The 15,565-nt window shown below is 45.7% G+C and overlaps 1 protein-coding gene across 1 annotated transcript in view; it reads left to right on the top strand.

Moving 5' to 3' along the window:
- The window catches only part of kif19 (kinesin family member 19), a 37,139-nt gene that overhangs the window by 5,112 nt on the left and 16,462 nt on the right, over nucleotides 1-15,565 (top strand). The window contains exon 3 of the mRNA XM_086140117.1: nucleotides 15,296-15,406. Coding sequence (XP_085996243.1) covers nucleotides 15,296-15,406 — 111 coding nt within the window. The remainder of the gene's footprint in view (nucleotides 1-15,295; nucleotides 15,407-15,565) is intronic.

Below are 15,565 nucleotides of genomic sequence, written 5' to 3'. Positions count from 1 at the left end.
TGGGAAAAAGCACAAAAAAAGCATTAGTACAGGAGAACAACGATGAACGATGTAAACAACGCGGCACAACTAGACCATGGAAGAGAGAGAAACAGTAACTGCTAATTATTCATTTTCAAGGTTAGTCCTGTCATATGCCATTTCTCTCATTTGTATGCACATGAGGCTTCTCAATGTTTAAAAAAACAAAACCGAACCACCTCCCGTCTCACCGGAGACAACCAAGGACGGTTCTTCCCGTCTTCCAGAATGTCGCCAGACTGAAATCGGTCAATTGAGACTATCAGTCGCGCCTGATTCCCGGAGCCTCGTGCTGAATGTCATGCAGAGGGAAAGCGACGGACGCGGCCGGCCTCGCTCTGGCGGCGTCCGCAGGCCAAGGCTTGGAGGAGCTTAATACACACTTGTTATTGATACAGTGGGATTGCTTGAATCTTCTGTTTACTCACGGCTTAAGAAGGGCTTACCTGGGCTGCCTTGACATGAATGGTGGATATAGTGAGGTAGGTCACAATAACAAAGGCTCGCTGAGAGATTACGCCGCACGGAACGGATGCATGTGTTTGGCGGGGGAGCTTCCTCGCCAGACGCGCACACAATTACAAATATGTCGGCGAGCTCCTAGGCCACTTCGGCGAGACATCTGGAAAATGTGCCTTTGCAAAGCTTCTCCAAACTTTCAGAAAGATACAGTTTCCTTATTATATCTGCTTGAAACGCTGACTTCTATGACGTAATTAGCACGAGGCGGCTAACGGGGGCTAGGAGATGGGACAGAACATTCAAACACCAGGTTTCCCATGTGGATATTTCACAAAATAGTGGTTGCGTGGTTTTGTTTGAAATTGCAAAGATGTTTAAATGAGATGGTGAATGGTTTTATCAATACAACATTGAATAAAGGAGTGTATAGTTGGATGTCTCAATGTGTTGGGAGTGAATAGTAAGATTCCTGTATGACGTGTGAATGAAAGAGCGAATGGTTTCATCTATACGACATTTAACGAAGGCGTGCATGTTTGAATGTCTCTAGAAGACGTGAGTGAGAGTAAATGATTGAATGTTTAAATCAAGTTTAAATCATTTGAAATACACATCAATAAACCCGTGCTCCGCTGCAGTCAATTCAGATCAATGTACCGGTAATATTTAAAAGAGGTTTGTTTAAAGGTGAAATTAATTCAGGGAAATAATGAGCTGTAAATATTGAAAGAATTTCTGTTAAAAAAAAAAAAAAAATTAGCAGGAGATAACGGGGTGGCTGAATTAAATGAAGCAACCGACATTAGTCAGTACTATCTGTTTCAAACGTCACAGCTGTCGAGCGCATTGAGTTCGATAAATCCCGTCTCGCGGCGTTTCTATCTTTGCAGCGGCTGAATTTACGGTACAACTGTTTGGCTGAATCGCATTAGATAATGCTGGCGTGGCTAATGAGGTGCGCGCTGAGTGCATGTGTACGAGTAACACCTTCAATCCTCTGCACGCTGTCAAGTTTGCAAATACGTAAATAAAGGCGGACGGGTCGGTCAGGACCATCTGGGCCGAAGGTGGAGCTCAGACAGATTAGGAGGGCGCCGGTGGCCGAGTCGGCCGGGGGGATCCAGATATGGCATTCCTGGCAGAAAGCAGGAGAGCCGGCGCTGGCTAAGCTGAAAGGGATGAGCTCGGTGAAGGGGCTTTAGCTCACGCTAAGCCTCCAGCCAACTGCTCTGCCTCTCTCGCCGCCGTACTCCTCCATCCCCCTGCTCGCCGCCTCGTGCACCACCTGTTTCCTTTCAGTGGGTTTTCTCTGTCCTTGAGCGGGTCAGTGGCGGAGTGACGTGGACCCGTGAATGAGAGGAACCGGTGTTATTCTCTGGCCGAGGTTAGAAGCCGCGGACGAATGGCTTTCGGTCGCGGGCGGCGGGAGCCGACGCCGACCACGGCCGAATTGGAATTGCATTCGGTCTGTTTGTTAAGGGATCAGTTACAGAAAGATTCAGAGATGCATCATTTCATCTCACTAACACTAATCTCTGATGAAGTCATATTTATAAAAAAAAAAAAAAAAAAAAAAGTGGGAGACAATGCTGACTAATTTGGGGGCAATTTAAAGTTTTGCATTCAAAACAAACACGTTTATGGTGGTTATGAGGAGAAAAGTCTAGTGCAGACAGTCCTAGGTCAAAAATCGCCGACTCCCCGATCTGTACTTATTCTAACTTCTGCCATTTTGATAATCTTGAATGGGAAACCCGGGAAATGTGCGGCTAAAGATCCAAAAACATCGTTCTGAACTTACGAAACAAATCTGCGCTCTCATCACCTCATCAGCTCCTCCACCGCCTGTCACTGACTTGCGCAACAATCAAGCTAATTCAACTCTGCGTGGAAAAGCTGCGTGAAAATTTCCGACTCCTGCCTCGGGAGGCCAGATGCAAACCCGAGACACGGCCGGCGGCTCGTCCTTGGAAGCGCCGTATAGGAGGCTGTTATATATCTCAGGTTATAACAGTCCGTATATGGCAGGTTGGTTTTAGGCACTACTTAAAATTACAAGCCGAAGCGTCAGTACCGAGGGTGATCTTTGGGATACCGAACCCCTGGAAAAACATGCCCAACTTGTGGAGCACGTCTTCAACAGGCCTGTCGGCAGCACACAGTGGAGAATGCTTTACGGGGAGGCCTTGTCTCCATGGCGACACATAGACAAGGTCAGGGCCGATGTTTGTTTTGTTTTGTTCCCCCCCCCCCACCTCCGTGTTCCTCGGTTGCGCACTCCTCAGCCGGAGAGAACGAGCCGAGCGGCAGGGGAGGCCGGTGCCGTCTCACTGCGTATGTTCCCGGATAAATGGCTGGCGCGCACGTGCGAAGGGCGATGTTCCGCAAATTAATAGCGGCGGATGTGTCACGCGGCGGCTCACGGTCATTTTTTTTCAGATTCGACAACTCTTTTGAGGATAAGGGCAGGCAAAAAAGGAGAGAACGGGAGAGGGAGACGTGGAAATGAATACATTATCGGTTTACCTTAAAAAAAAAAAACCTTCAGGTTCAGGTGGGGCTTTTTCGCCTCTCATCGGGCAAATTAATACCTATCGAATTTCCTACGCGGCTTCTTCGCAAAGGAGACAATTAACGCCATTCAGTCCGTTGAGAGTGATGCCGTACTCAATTACGGTGACATGAAACGGGAAATTTTTCCGCTCCTCACCTCCAGGACTAAGTGTAGAGTTTCTTCTGGCGGTGACATTCAAATTGTGTTCAACACGGGGTGGATTTATCGGGCAAAATCCGCCCGGAAAACCAGCGCCTGCGAGGATGGTGCTGAGAAACGGGAGGTCGATATCCGAAATATCATACATAGACAAACCTGATGGTTGGTGTAACTGCGGTGCGCGACAGCCGGCGCGTGAAAAAGCAGCGGTGCCACACGACAGAGGCGAAAGCAAGTACAAACAGGCGCATCCACAGAGCGAGGAAGATTAACCTCCGCTCTGACAGGGCTGAGCCAATAACGGCAACGGCGGCAAAGGAGAGAGGGACGCAGGAAAAGGTACGCGGGGCTCTATTTCAGGCCACGGATGGAAGCCAGTAGCACATTCTGTGGGATCTGGGTTAATATGTGAACATAAACACTCTGAGCTCAGGGGAGGGTAATCTCATTACATCAACCGAGGAAGTCTTGTTTACAGACGGCCTGTCCGTCAGCAGGATCACACCAAAACACTGACAGCTCCACGCTGCTATTATTTTACTGTAATATATTACAGCAGGGGTGTCAAACATACGGCCCGCGGGCCGGAACCGGCCCGCAAGGAAGTTCAATCAGGCCCGCGGGACCTAATTTAAAATGAAAAAATGCAAAAAAGGCATACATTTTTTAAATTAAATGCAATTCAAGAATAATTCTCTAGTTAGCCCGAGTAGAAGACAAGACGCATCACTGGGACAGACGGGATCAGTGCGCCATCTGCTGCTTGTTACGACGTCGTTTCTACTCTGTTCTCTACCTCCTCGCTACACCCTCATTAGCCAAAATGTCGTTATCAAAACAGAGAAAAGTAGATAAAGAGTGTAGAATATTCAAAGAAAAATTGACTATGTCCTATTTATTTACTGAGACACACGGGCTTGGTGTGCTTGTGCTTTGTGTGTCTGCAACAATTTTCGGTATTTAAGGAATATAATATTCTGCGCCACTTCGAGACTCATCACAGCGAAAAATATGACAGCTTGCAAGGACAACTGAGGAGAGATAAGATCAACAGCAGGCAAAATGTGCAATTTAATGTTAGTCAGCAGCTTCGCTACAAAAGGGTATGATGGAAATCTACTGTTCATGCAACTCCATAAATTTTCAGCATGTATTGTATGTGTTTCTACTTCATGTATGAAGTTTACACATTTACAGTACAGGTGAATGCATTCCTCCTCACACATTTAATAGCACTCTCTTTAGTTTGTAAGGTGTAGACAGAGATTCAATTTAGATTTTATATGCACATGTGTAAATGGTTTAAAAATCCCTTTCTTTATAAGTCTCATTTAATCTTAAAGTGCATTACTATATTTTTCAATACCAAAGACTTGTTTAACTTTTTTGCCTCTGTACGATCAGTGGGATCAGTTGCAATGCATACACGTGAATGATAAAAGTAAACTGCACTTGATGTGTTTCATGAAATATTTTGAAAAAGGATTGTTCATTAAATTTCGAGATGATATTCTTGTACTTCTTTACACCAAAACAAAGGAAAGACATGATATTTTGGTTATTTATTGCTCGGTCTGCTATAATTTCAATGGTCCGGCCAATTTGACATCTACCAAGGTCGTAAGTGGCCCGCGATGTGAAATGAGTTTGACACCCCTGTATTACTTATTATTATTCATTATCTAATATATCAGGGTCTCCTATCCAGGCTGTCACTGGGCGAGAGGCTTAGTTTGCCAGAGAGAGAGAGGGACAATTCACTCATTCATTCACACATGATACTGAGAAATAATCATTCACTCATTCATTCTCATGGTGGCAATTTAAAGTGAGACTCCACAAAGAAAATCCCTGTCAAAATCGATCCTGGGACATTCTTGTGTGTCTGCACACAAACATGCAGACACACACACACACACACACACACACACATACACAGTATATAATGACCTTGACTGTCCCAGTAATGTTTTGCTTTCAACACAGAACTAGCTGTGGTGAAACGCTCCATTAGTCTCTGTACGGAGCATCCCTAATGTTGCCATGGTGATCATGACTATCTCAAGGTGGGTTTTATTAATTAAGCCAATATGCTAAACTTGGAATAAACCATTTGTCGGTGATCGAAAGCTATTTCCCAACCTGGGAAGTCAAACAGGCAAACGACATACTTTTTTTTGCATCGGTACATCCGATTGACTAACAGGGGTTAAGCTGGGAACTGACCAAAATCTAGTATATAATCTTCTCTCTCTCTACATCCCCTTCTCGGCCCAACAAGGGCCCCCGTGGGCCTTGTTGTGCATGATCCCATTCAACGTCCTCGTAACCCCTCCCCTGCTGATCGCAATCAGAGCGCAGGGTGTGGCGCTAAGCTACAAGGAGCCGCTGGAGGAGACTAGAAGCTGGAGGGCTGAAATGGAAGGAACCTCAATTTGTTTTATTATAAACCAACATTATACAACCCAGCTGTTACATCACACGCTTCCCCAGGTGTGAATTCTGGCCACCGCACCGCTTTCATGAGTCAGTCTTCAGTCGACGGGGGGTGAATGACAGGGTAGGATAGAGGAAAAAGCATTTACTACGCAAGTCAACCCGCAGAGGAGGCAACGCGGATACTTTAATTTGCCAGAAAGTACGGGTAATTATAAAAAAAAAAAAAAAATACGAGCTTTGTATAACAGGATCGGGGCCACGATGTTCCTCTCGCAACCTAATAAGTCTTACACAAGCGGGAAGTGCAGCGCGGCCGCGGAGCATTCGGTGTGCCGCAATAATTAGGCTCCCGGCCAGAAAGAGAGACGGGCGATTCGTCCATTACCGCGTCTTTTTAATGGTCACAAGTTGCTTCTCGTGCCGCATCGCAAAAAACACCCACGCGGCCCCCGCAGAGACATTTAGAGAGACCGAGGTGCGTCCGGCGGGGAGGACAGGTGGTCTGAAAGACGGCAGAGCGGGAGGGGTAAATGCAAATCCGCCGCGGACAGACTGATAAGACGGAACAGGGCAGGCGGTGAGAAAACATCCTCCATATGTCAGGGGCTTTAGAGAGCTAGAGGGAGCAGGTCTACGGGGGGTTTGGTGTGATACCTCACTCATGACAACGTGTTTTGTCAGGCCGAAGGCAGACGCTCATCCGCCGCACCTCGAAGCCTGACACCAAGCATTTGTTTCGAACGCGCGGTTGTTCGGAAAATAGCGCGAGTTACGTTTTGATTGCGGGTATGAGTCAATGTGGAATAAGACAGGATGCTTGACATCGACGTTGCATAAATAAAGTATAAGCTATACGCGTATTAGTCTGCTTCTCTTCAAGTCTGACATTTATTATTGAAACCCTGTACGGCGCGCGGCTCTTGGAAGACCGGAAAAGCTAATGGCTGCTTGTGCCTTTCACACCGCCGACATCTCTCATGGTTATGCCTGATGGAGGCATTATCGACTCGCATCCCTGAAAATAGCAAGCCCTCGAGCGCCGTCCTGCTCTTAGCGATTGTGTGAACACAGGCTCGAGGTTAATTCGACTCTGTGCCAAATGGATCCCCCGTGGTCCTCGGAAACTACGCGACTACCTAGGTTTCCGATGTGGCGCGGCTGTTTTTGTTAATCCTGGGGGGATTCAAGCATCAGATGCTGGGCTGAGACACATCCAGAAGTGCAAATATGTTAGCGTCTGCGTGAAAAATTTTTGCCAAAGAAAAGCGAGGACCAGATCAACGGATTATTTAAAATGACCATCGATTAAATTCTCTCAAAGCATTGGAAAAAAAACATTTTTAGGTGGAAATCCCGTTAAAGATGAGAGTCTCCAAAGAACAGATTATTTAAAAGTGCTAGCCTGTTAGCATCCGTCAGAAAAATCTTTGCGTAATGAGAAGCAAGGGCTCGAACGACTGATATAGTCGAAAATGACCATCTATGAAATTCTTTCAAGACATTAGCAACCATTTAAAAAGAAAATTGTGAGAGCAACAGCAGTCTACAAAGAACAGGTTATTTAAAAGCGCTAGCCTGTTAGCATCTATTAGAAACATTGTGCATTGAGTCATGAGGACCAGATAATTGTTGACAAAAACCATCAATGAAATTCTCAAGAAATCAGCAAAGCATTTGTAGAAGAAAATCGCTACAGTATTGTTATTCTCCAAAGATCAGGTTCTTCATAAGTGCTCGCTTGTTAGCATCCATCAGAAATGTCTTTGTGTAAAGAGTAGCAAGGACTAGATTAACAGTTATCACATATAACCATCTTGAAATTCTTTCAGGACATTAGCAGGACATGTTTATGGAATAAAATCCCGACAGCAGCGTGGGTCTCCGAGGGGCAGGTTATTCGTATACATAAACATATTAGCATCAATCAGAAAAATCTTTGACTTGTGAGAAGTAATGACTAGATTAAACAATGTATTTAAAAAAAAATCCCCTCAGCAACACGGGTCTCCAAAGAACAGGTTATTCCAAAATGCTAGCCTTTTAGCATCCGTCAGAAACATCTTTGCCAAATAAGTAGCAAAAGGACAAAAGTAATCAATAAAATGGAAAATTAGTATCATAAAATTGTCTCAGGACATTAGCAAAACATTTATATCGGAAAATCCGTACAGGTAATTCATATGTGCTAGCCCAATTACCATCCATCAGAAACATCTTAGCCAAATGAGTCATAAGGACAGGATTAACCAATAAAATCGAAAAGCAAAACATTCCTATTCAGAAATCCCGACAGCAATGATTAAGTAATATAATATTGAAAAAAAAAAAATACCCACAGCAACACAGAACACATTATTCATAAGTACTTGCCTGTTAGCATGCATCAGAAACATCTATGTGTCACAAGTAGCAAGGACTAGATCAACCGATGCAGTCGAAATATATTCTCTCACGACATTAGCAAAACAAAAAAACAATCAAGAAAACAACAGCACGTGTCTCCAAAGAAGAGGTTATTCAGGGATGTCCACTGACCTTGCTCCGGGTGGTTTTCGTGAAGGTCTGCGAAGGCAGGCTGTGGCAGGAATCAACTGTGGAACTGTGTTTTACTTTGAGAAAAATAAAAGTAAATTACAAAAATACAGTGGCAGGAAGCCTGAACTGAGCTAAGGGTCAAACAGAGGCTCGGCCGAACGACAGAAAACAAATAAACTCGTATGAGCGGCTGATTGGACGGACAGAGGAAAGAGCGCACATGATCTAAATAGGCATGATTAACTGACAGGTGAGGGTAACAAGCCGACACCAGGTACAACCAGACAACGAAATGGAAGCAGGACGGACAAAATAAAATAAAAGTAATGACAGTATTAAAAATTACATTACATTGCATTTGGCAGACGCTTTTATCCAAAGCGACTTACAATAGAGGACATAGGGACTGTAAATACACTTGCCAATACACGAAATATTCCTTCGAGCTTGTTCCTGTTCATTGTATATAGAATAAAATATCTAAATAAATACATTTTTGGCTGAATTTTATCAAACAAAACAAACAAACTCGGAGAAATTTCTTCATTTTTATTTTTTTTCTCACTTAAAACCGGTTGCTCTTTTTTGTCATCGAAAAGCGACAAAAGCTGCCAACTGGGCCATATTAAGAATCGTCAGGTCGGCAGTTTTTTGAATTTCTCTCCATTTGAAATCCTTCGGTTTTGCAAAATCATACTTCGTGACTGACAAAGTCAGACGCTCGTTCCCTCGATCCGTCACGTCCACGCCTGAAGCCAGACAATATAAAACAGGAAATAATGACAGTATTAAAAACATTCCTTCTAGCTTGTTCCTGTTCATTGTATATATGAATGGAATCTATAAATAAATAGATTTTTGTGTGAATTTTATCTGACAAAACAAACTTTCTTCATTTTTATTTTTTTATTTTTTTCTCACTTGAAACCGGTTGCTGTTTTTGTCATCGAAAAGCAACAAACGCTGCCAACAGGGCCATATTCAGAATCATCAAGTTGGCAGTTTTTTGAATTTCTCCCCATTTGAAATCCTTTGGTTTTGCAAAATTGCTCTTCGTGACTGAAAAAGTCAGACGTCAGACAAAATAAAACAGGAAGTAATGACAGTATTAAAAATATTCCTTCTAGCTTGTTCCTGTTCGTTGTATATAGAATGGAATATAAAGATAAATAGATTTTTTGGCTGAATTTTATCCAACAAAACAAACAAACTCGGAGAACTTTATTCATTTTAATTTTTTTTCTCACTTAAAACCGGTTGCTCTTTTTGTCATCGAAAAGCAACAAACGCTGCCAACTGGGCCATATTCAGAATCGTCAAGCTGGCAGTTTTTTTGAATTTCTCCCCATTTGAAATCCTTCGGTTTTGCAAAATTGTTCTACGCCGCTTGTTCCCTCGATCCGTCACCGTCCGCGCCCGAGCTTTCCGACAATACGTCCTCCGACGAAAAGGAAAAGGACAATTAGCAAGGGAGGAGGAGGAAAAAGTCAAACACGCACGGTGACATTTTGTCTACTTGTTTGCGTGCACGAGTTGGAATTACAGACTCTGAGATCTGACAGGGGCCGCTGAGAAAAACCCGCCAAAGCCAGACGTCTTACGTAACTTCAAACGAAGAATTGACTTCGCTGTCAAGCGGCCCTGTATCAGGTACGCGGCGTTCCAGCGCTAATCATCAAGAGCCTCTGAAACAGGATATACAGTAGCATTGTCGGGGTGCCGAGAGGGCAGCTCTGATGTTTTCTATCAGATAACCGATTGTGTCCGGAGAAGACTTTCCGGTTGCGTTTCTCAAAGACCGTCCAGAAAGGTCGCACTGCGCCGGTTGATGCCGAGGCATTATTGCCTTTTCTTTTTTGTGATCTTGACCCTTTGTTCTTTGCCGTATCCTTGACATATCGCTCGGGTGTCTTTGTGCCGCCGTCGTGTTCATTGTGCGGACGTGCAGATAAGGGAAAGGGATCGGGTGAAACACACACACACACACACACACACTCTCACCTGCACCTGTTTCATCATAGACCAGGGATTCCTGCTTCAGGTTAGTGAGACTTAGTATAATTAAGTTGATGACTCACACTTCCTGTTTGCTTATCCTGACGGACCAATCAGATTGGCATATTTTACCCCGCCACCAAAGTCGGGGATCAACTCCCCCGAAGACGACGATTAGCGAGGCCGCAGATGCCGAACGAAGACGTTCACGGAGCTGGGGGACGTGCTACCATGGCAACCACAATGTGACTCGAGCGCAAGGGTGAAAAGAGAATGTGGTCCCCCGGGAAGGGGGGGGGAGGCAAGGTGCACGCGTAGACGGACGTGCACCTCAGATAGGGCCGGCGGACAAAAGCGGCTCTGTTAATCTCTCCGACACATGTGACGGCGGGGGAAAAAAAAAGAAGAAGGGACGTAGCCCTGCGTGACCTTTCGCGGACAAATTTGGAAAGACAAACATCGGACGCTCTCGATCTATACTCTGTGTCTTTGTTTTCACATCTTCAATTTTGCTCCGGTTAAATCGCAGTAACCCCCCCCCCCCCCCCCCCACTGGGTGACATTCGGTGTTTGTTGATCACAAGCTGGCGGTTTTTAGACTTCTTTTGCCGTCGTGCGCGCCGATAAAATTCAAAAAACCTCCCTTTTCTTACAACGACAGCCGCTACGACGCGAAAGGAGACGTTCTAAACAACATTTCTGATGTGATGAAGTCGTTAACGGACTCGGCGATTGCCGACGAGCCATCTTGTCGAGCCGCTCAGCGTTATGGCATCGAATTGCGGATCGTCGTCGCGCGCTAGCGACAAGACGGTGGGCTTCCGGGTCAAAGCGCGTGCGATGCAAGTTCTGTTGGTGTAACTAGAGGCAGCAGGAGAGGGGGCTTCATTACACCCCGCTGCCGCTAATGGCGTCTACACAACACCATAACGCTGATTGGTTTCATGTCGCCGCATAACCAAGCTGTTGTTTGACTTTGGCTGATCCTTGTGAGCTTATGAATATTTAAGAGGCCTCTTTCTCCGTGGCCACGCGGTGTGAATTCACGCTCCAGCTATTTGTTTTTTTTTCCCCCCCGAGTCACGTTAAATCTTGTTCCAAATGATAAGTAGCGGCACTGGTGGCGATGTCCCGTGTCCATTTTGACAGGAGACGGTTTGATTGAAATTGCAAAAAAAAAAATTGACAGGGGGGATGCGGACCAGGAAATTGCTTTCCATTTTCATATCCCGCCCCCCCCCTGCAGTCTGGGTTTTTTAGCTCACTTATCTCCAAATTGACATCTCCTTCAAAGATGTCCTGAAATTAATCAGCCGCCGCACAGCGACCGGTCCACGCGGAAAGGGCAAAAGAAAATCTGACATGGAAGCCCTCAAACAGTGATACATGGGCGTTTGTCGGAATTGCAGACGTCTTTAAAATTTGGTGAGGGGATGTAATTATTGCCTGACAGACGACACGCTGGGCAAACATTAACCCATCATAGCGGCTATTTGGAAATCGCACCGTCTTAATATTCTTGCCCAGCTGATAAACTGTCAGAAATACACATTTTCTTTTTTATTTCCTGACCTTTACACTACGCCTTGTGCTGCCAGGATTCTGATATAAAAAGGTGAAACGTCCCACCATTCAACATCAGCTATAGAGACACACGCTTCTGCAATTATTTCCAGCGCTACAATAGAACCGCGCTATTCTAGCTTTGTTTGCTAAGTGGTTGCCGTGCAGGTGAATTTCCCAACTCTGAATGCACAGCAGATGCTTGATGACAAAGGGATGTTGTTACTAATGTCCGAATGATGATGCTCGCTCTTTCACGGACGCCCCGCCGTGCCGACCTCGGGTCGGGTCGGGCCTCGGGGCGAGGTCGCATCGCGGCGCACATGGAATCCCGCTTTTTCTCAATCACCATCTGTTTTATATGTCTCCGCGCAACTGCTAAGTAGAGGGAGGGGGTATATTTGAGCTCTCGAGAACAACACGTACCCGCGATGTCCCTTAACCTGTTCTGCACGCGGGACGCTAATGCCCGGCAACTATTGCTGACCTGCACTTCACCTCCCCGGAGTCTTTGTTTGCAAGAAGCCTCTTATTTGAGCTCTGAGGGCATTCTGAGAAAGGCGCCACTGCCGGCAAATTAAAGAGATTAGCTGAGGTCTTTTATAAGGATCATTCAAACGGTCTTATGAGGCGACACAATGTACGGTCATTAGAGCCTGAACCTTATAGACTTATCAGAGAGGCTGAAGGAAATTAGCGGTGTAGAATCTGCCCCCGGGCAGCAGCTGCTCGGTGCGGATGATCGCGGGTGGAGCCGAGGAAGGTACAGTTACTCAAGAAACACAGGTGACAGATGGGACGAGAGGTGTCATCGACACCCTGGGCACCTAATGATTTTCCCGAGTGTATCCGCAGGGGGGGGAGGGGGGGAGGTGCGCACGAACGCGCGTTCTATTTAAGACCTCAACGCCGCACACGTGCGATCGTACACGCGGCCGTTGTCAATGTTCAGCTCAACGGCGTCGACGCGGGAAACCTTGCAAAACTGAAAGCACCGCGGGAGCCATAGAGACACGTGCACGTGCGAAACAACAACCCCAGGGGTCAGGCTCCTGCTTGAAAAACCGCAAGAGCGGCGTTATAATACTAACTCATAGCAAACCATATTGTTACATGTATGTTGTTAATAAAAATAGGATAAAAGTGGATTCACTTACAGCTATATAGGTGTAATATAAGGTACTGAATGCGTACTGATTGCGTGGTTTCGCCAACCACGCAATCAGAAAATACATTGCTGTCACGTTTTCACCGTCACATGCAAGATTTGGTCGGACAAACATTTTGAAAATCCTATTCCTTTCGGTGCACGCAGACATCGTATTTTCTGTTTGCAGCAATATGCTATTAATACATAGTTATCCCTCTGTTATTACTTGGTCACCATTTTTTTAACGTTCTGGGAGAGTTTTTATCATAAACGTTGTTATCAGCCGTCACTCGCCGTCAGACACATCACACTGAGACAGACCAGAATAATTACAGGATGCTCTGACAGCCTGACAGCCCCGTCAACCGTCAGTAACTATCCTGATGTTGGAAGCAGTTAAATGACTTGATTCAGTCTCCTTGTTTTTTACCGACGCGGTCGGCGATAACTCAATATTCTGATCGGATAAGCTGACCGTACAATGCGAGGCTCGGTTCCGAACGACCTTGAACGCAGAGAGAGGAACTGAAACGCGATCGGGGCTCAAACGTCAGTCTCGCAGGTTAGCTCCAAAAGGAAACATTAGAGGGGAAAGAGGAAGTTAGCGAGATAAGGAGGGGGGAAAAAGGTCGGGCAGAGAGGCTTTTCTTCTGTGATAATACCGGACAGAGAAGGGAGGATGGACATGTCAGAATCAGAACCGGAAAGTCTTTCATCGGCCTGTATTTTTTTAAATACAAGGTTGGTTGGTGCTCAGTGGAAAACATGGAATACTCATTAAATCTTCTTCTTCTTTCGGCTTTTCCCTTCAGGGGTCGCCACAGCGAATCAACTTTCGCCATCAAGTATCCTCCTCTCTCACACCGACTACCTTCATATCCTCTGTCACGACGTCCATAAATCTTCTCTTCGGTCTTCCTCCAGACCTCTTGCCTGGCAGCATAATCATGAAATAAGAAAGTGAAATCAGGAAAAGTGTAATTGGTGGTGTAAAGCGGTGCAATTCAGAGCAAACGTAGTGAATGTGGAATTTAATAATCCAGCCTGTACCCAAAAGGGTAAAAACAGCCAAAACTGACTCCTGGAGGGTCCTCAGGAACCGGGATCTCAAAATGGAAAGCGGAAAAAGTTGGAAACAAAGGGGTACTCAACATTTATTTTGTAGCACCGTATGTAAACGATACTGTAATGCTTGTTGAAATACTGCTTTTTCATCGCGGTAGCAGGGTTGCAATTTTTATCCACCAATTAAAGCAACCCTGGATAAGTAGCTGGATGCTAACATGCCTTCCTGTTTCCACAACCTCAGCCAATGCTGACTTGTTCAGGTATCTCGCAGGTGTACACTGGTTTCAGAGTTTGCAGCAGCGCCCAAGAAAAGTCCCTTTTAAACTGGGGCGACGCCGCAAGTAGCTGCCAGGTGAACATCCGTCCTGAGAAGCCCCGTCCCCGTCCCCCGTGTTTCCAATCCACCCTGCCAGGCCCCCCGCCTTCATCTGTTGTTGTCAGTTTATTAAAAGTGAAATCTCTCCACTTGAATTTCAATCGGGAGGCTTCAAAGTGAGCGCTTCAACCGCGGAGACGGTCATCAAACGCAGGCCGGGGGGCTGGAGCGCAGAGGACCCTCCTGGCCCGTTGCTTGTCCGTCCAACCCTGGCGAACGCTAATCGTCCCATGTTGCGTCAACAATAAACTCAAGTGTTTTCTCCGCCGTTTTGCGTTCTTTTTTTATCTATTCTCTAAATTAATTGCACTTCAACCGGCTCAAGGATGGTACCGTGAATAGAAAAATACGCTTCTCTGAGGTCAAGCGGTCTTGTTTCTTTTTCGGAGTTTGTTCCCCGAAGTTTTGTTTACACGATGCCCGAACAGACTAAGAAGTCGATAAGCAGCCGGCGGACGCAATGAGACAGTACGATCTGTTTTTTCAACTCGGCGCTCTCATGTACGTGCAGCCTGGATCGTCTCATGCGCCGCAAAAGTGCAACTGAGTTAAATTCCAACAGGTGTTCATGATAGCGTGCGCGGCTGAAGGCTACGATAGGCTTCGATATTGTCCTTGAGTGTGACACAGCCATCAGCGTCGTTGTTAATGGGCCGGGATTCAACGCCTCACGAGAAAACCGGCCTTCAAATTTTCTTTTTCATAACATATCCATCAACTCCACTCATATTCTTAACAATAAATTAATGAGAATACATCACCATGTCCATTAACTTGTGATCCATCGTTCTTTATGGCCAGAAGGTCTAATAAACCAATCGAGCTTTTGGTGGCTGCATCTGGAGTGCAAGAACTCATTAGCAAATCCTTCCCGCCGTGATTGACGGGAGACGCGATTTCGACTTAATTGGCCGCTCTGACGCCAGTTGTCTGACTGCCTGAGACTAAGCGGCTTCTGCTTCCTTTTCATTAGATGGTGGTTTTGATGGACCCCATGGAGGATCCGGACGACATCCTGCGTGCTAACCGCTCCAGGGAGAAGACTTACATGTTCGATGTGGCGTTCGACTACTCGGCTAGTCAGGTTAGTCGATAAGTTGAAATAATTCCGACACGAAGCGAAGCCCTGAAGGGAAAGCGGCGCTTTGGAGGTTTTATCTGTGCTATTTCCCGAGTGCTATTCTGAGATAATCGTTTTGATTCGACACAAACCGACCATGTGTAAACCTTGTGATTTGTTGAC

Source organism: Fistularia commersonii, chromosome 32 (genome assembly GCF_037954325.1).
Source record: "Fistularia commersonii isolate RoL2024-O1a breed Wild chromosome 32, RoL_Fcom_v1.0, whole genome shotgun sequence".
Lineage (NCBI taxonomy): Eukaryota > Metazoa > Chordata > Actinopteri > Syngnathiformes > Fistulariidae > Fistularia > Fistularia commersonii.
Note: the sequence above shows the minus strand (reverse complement) of the source record. Positions and strands in the feature narration are given on the sequence as shown.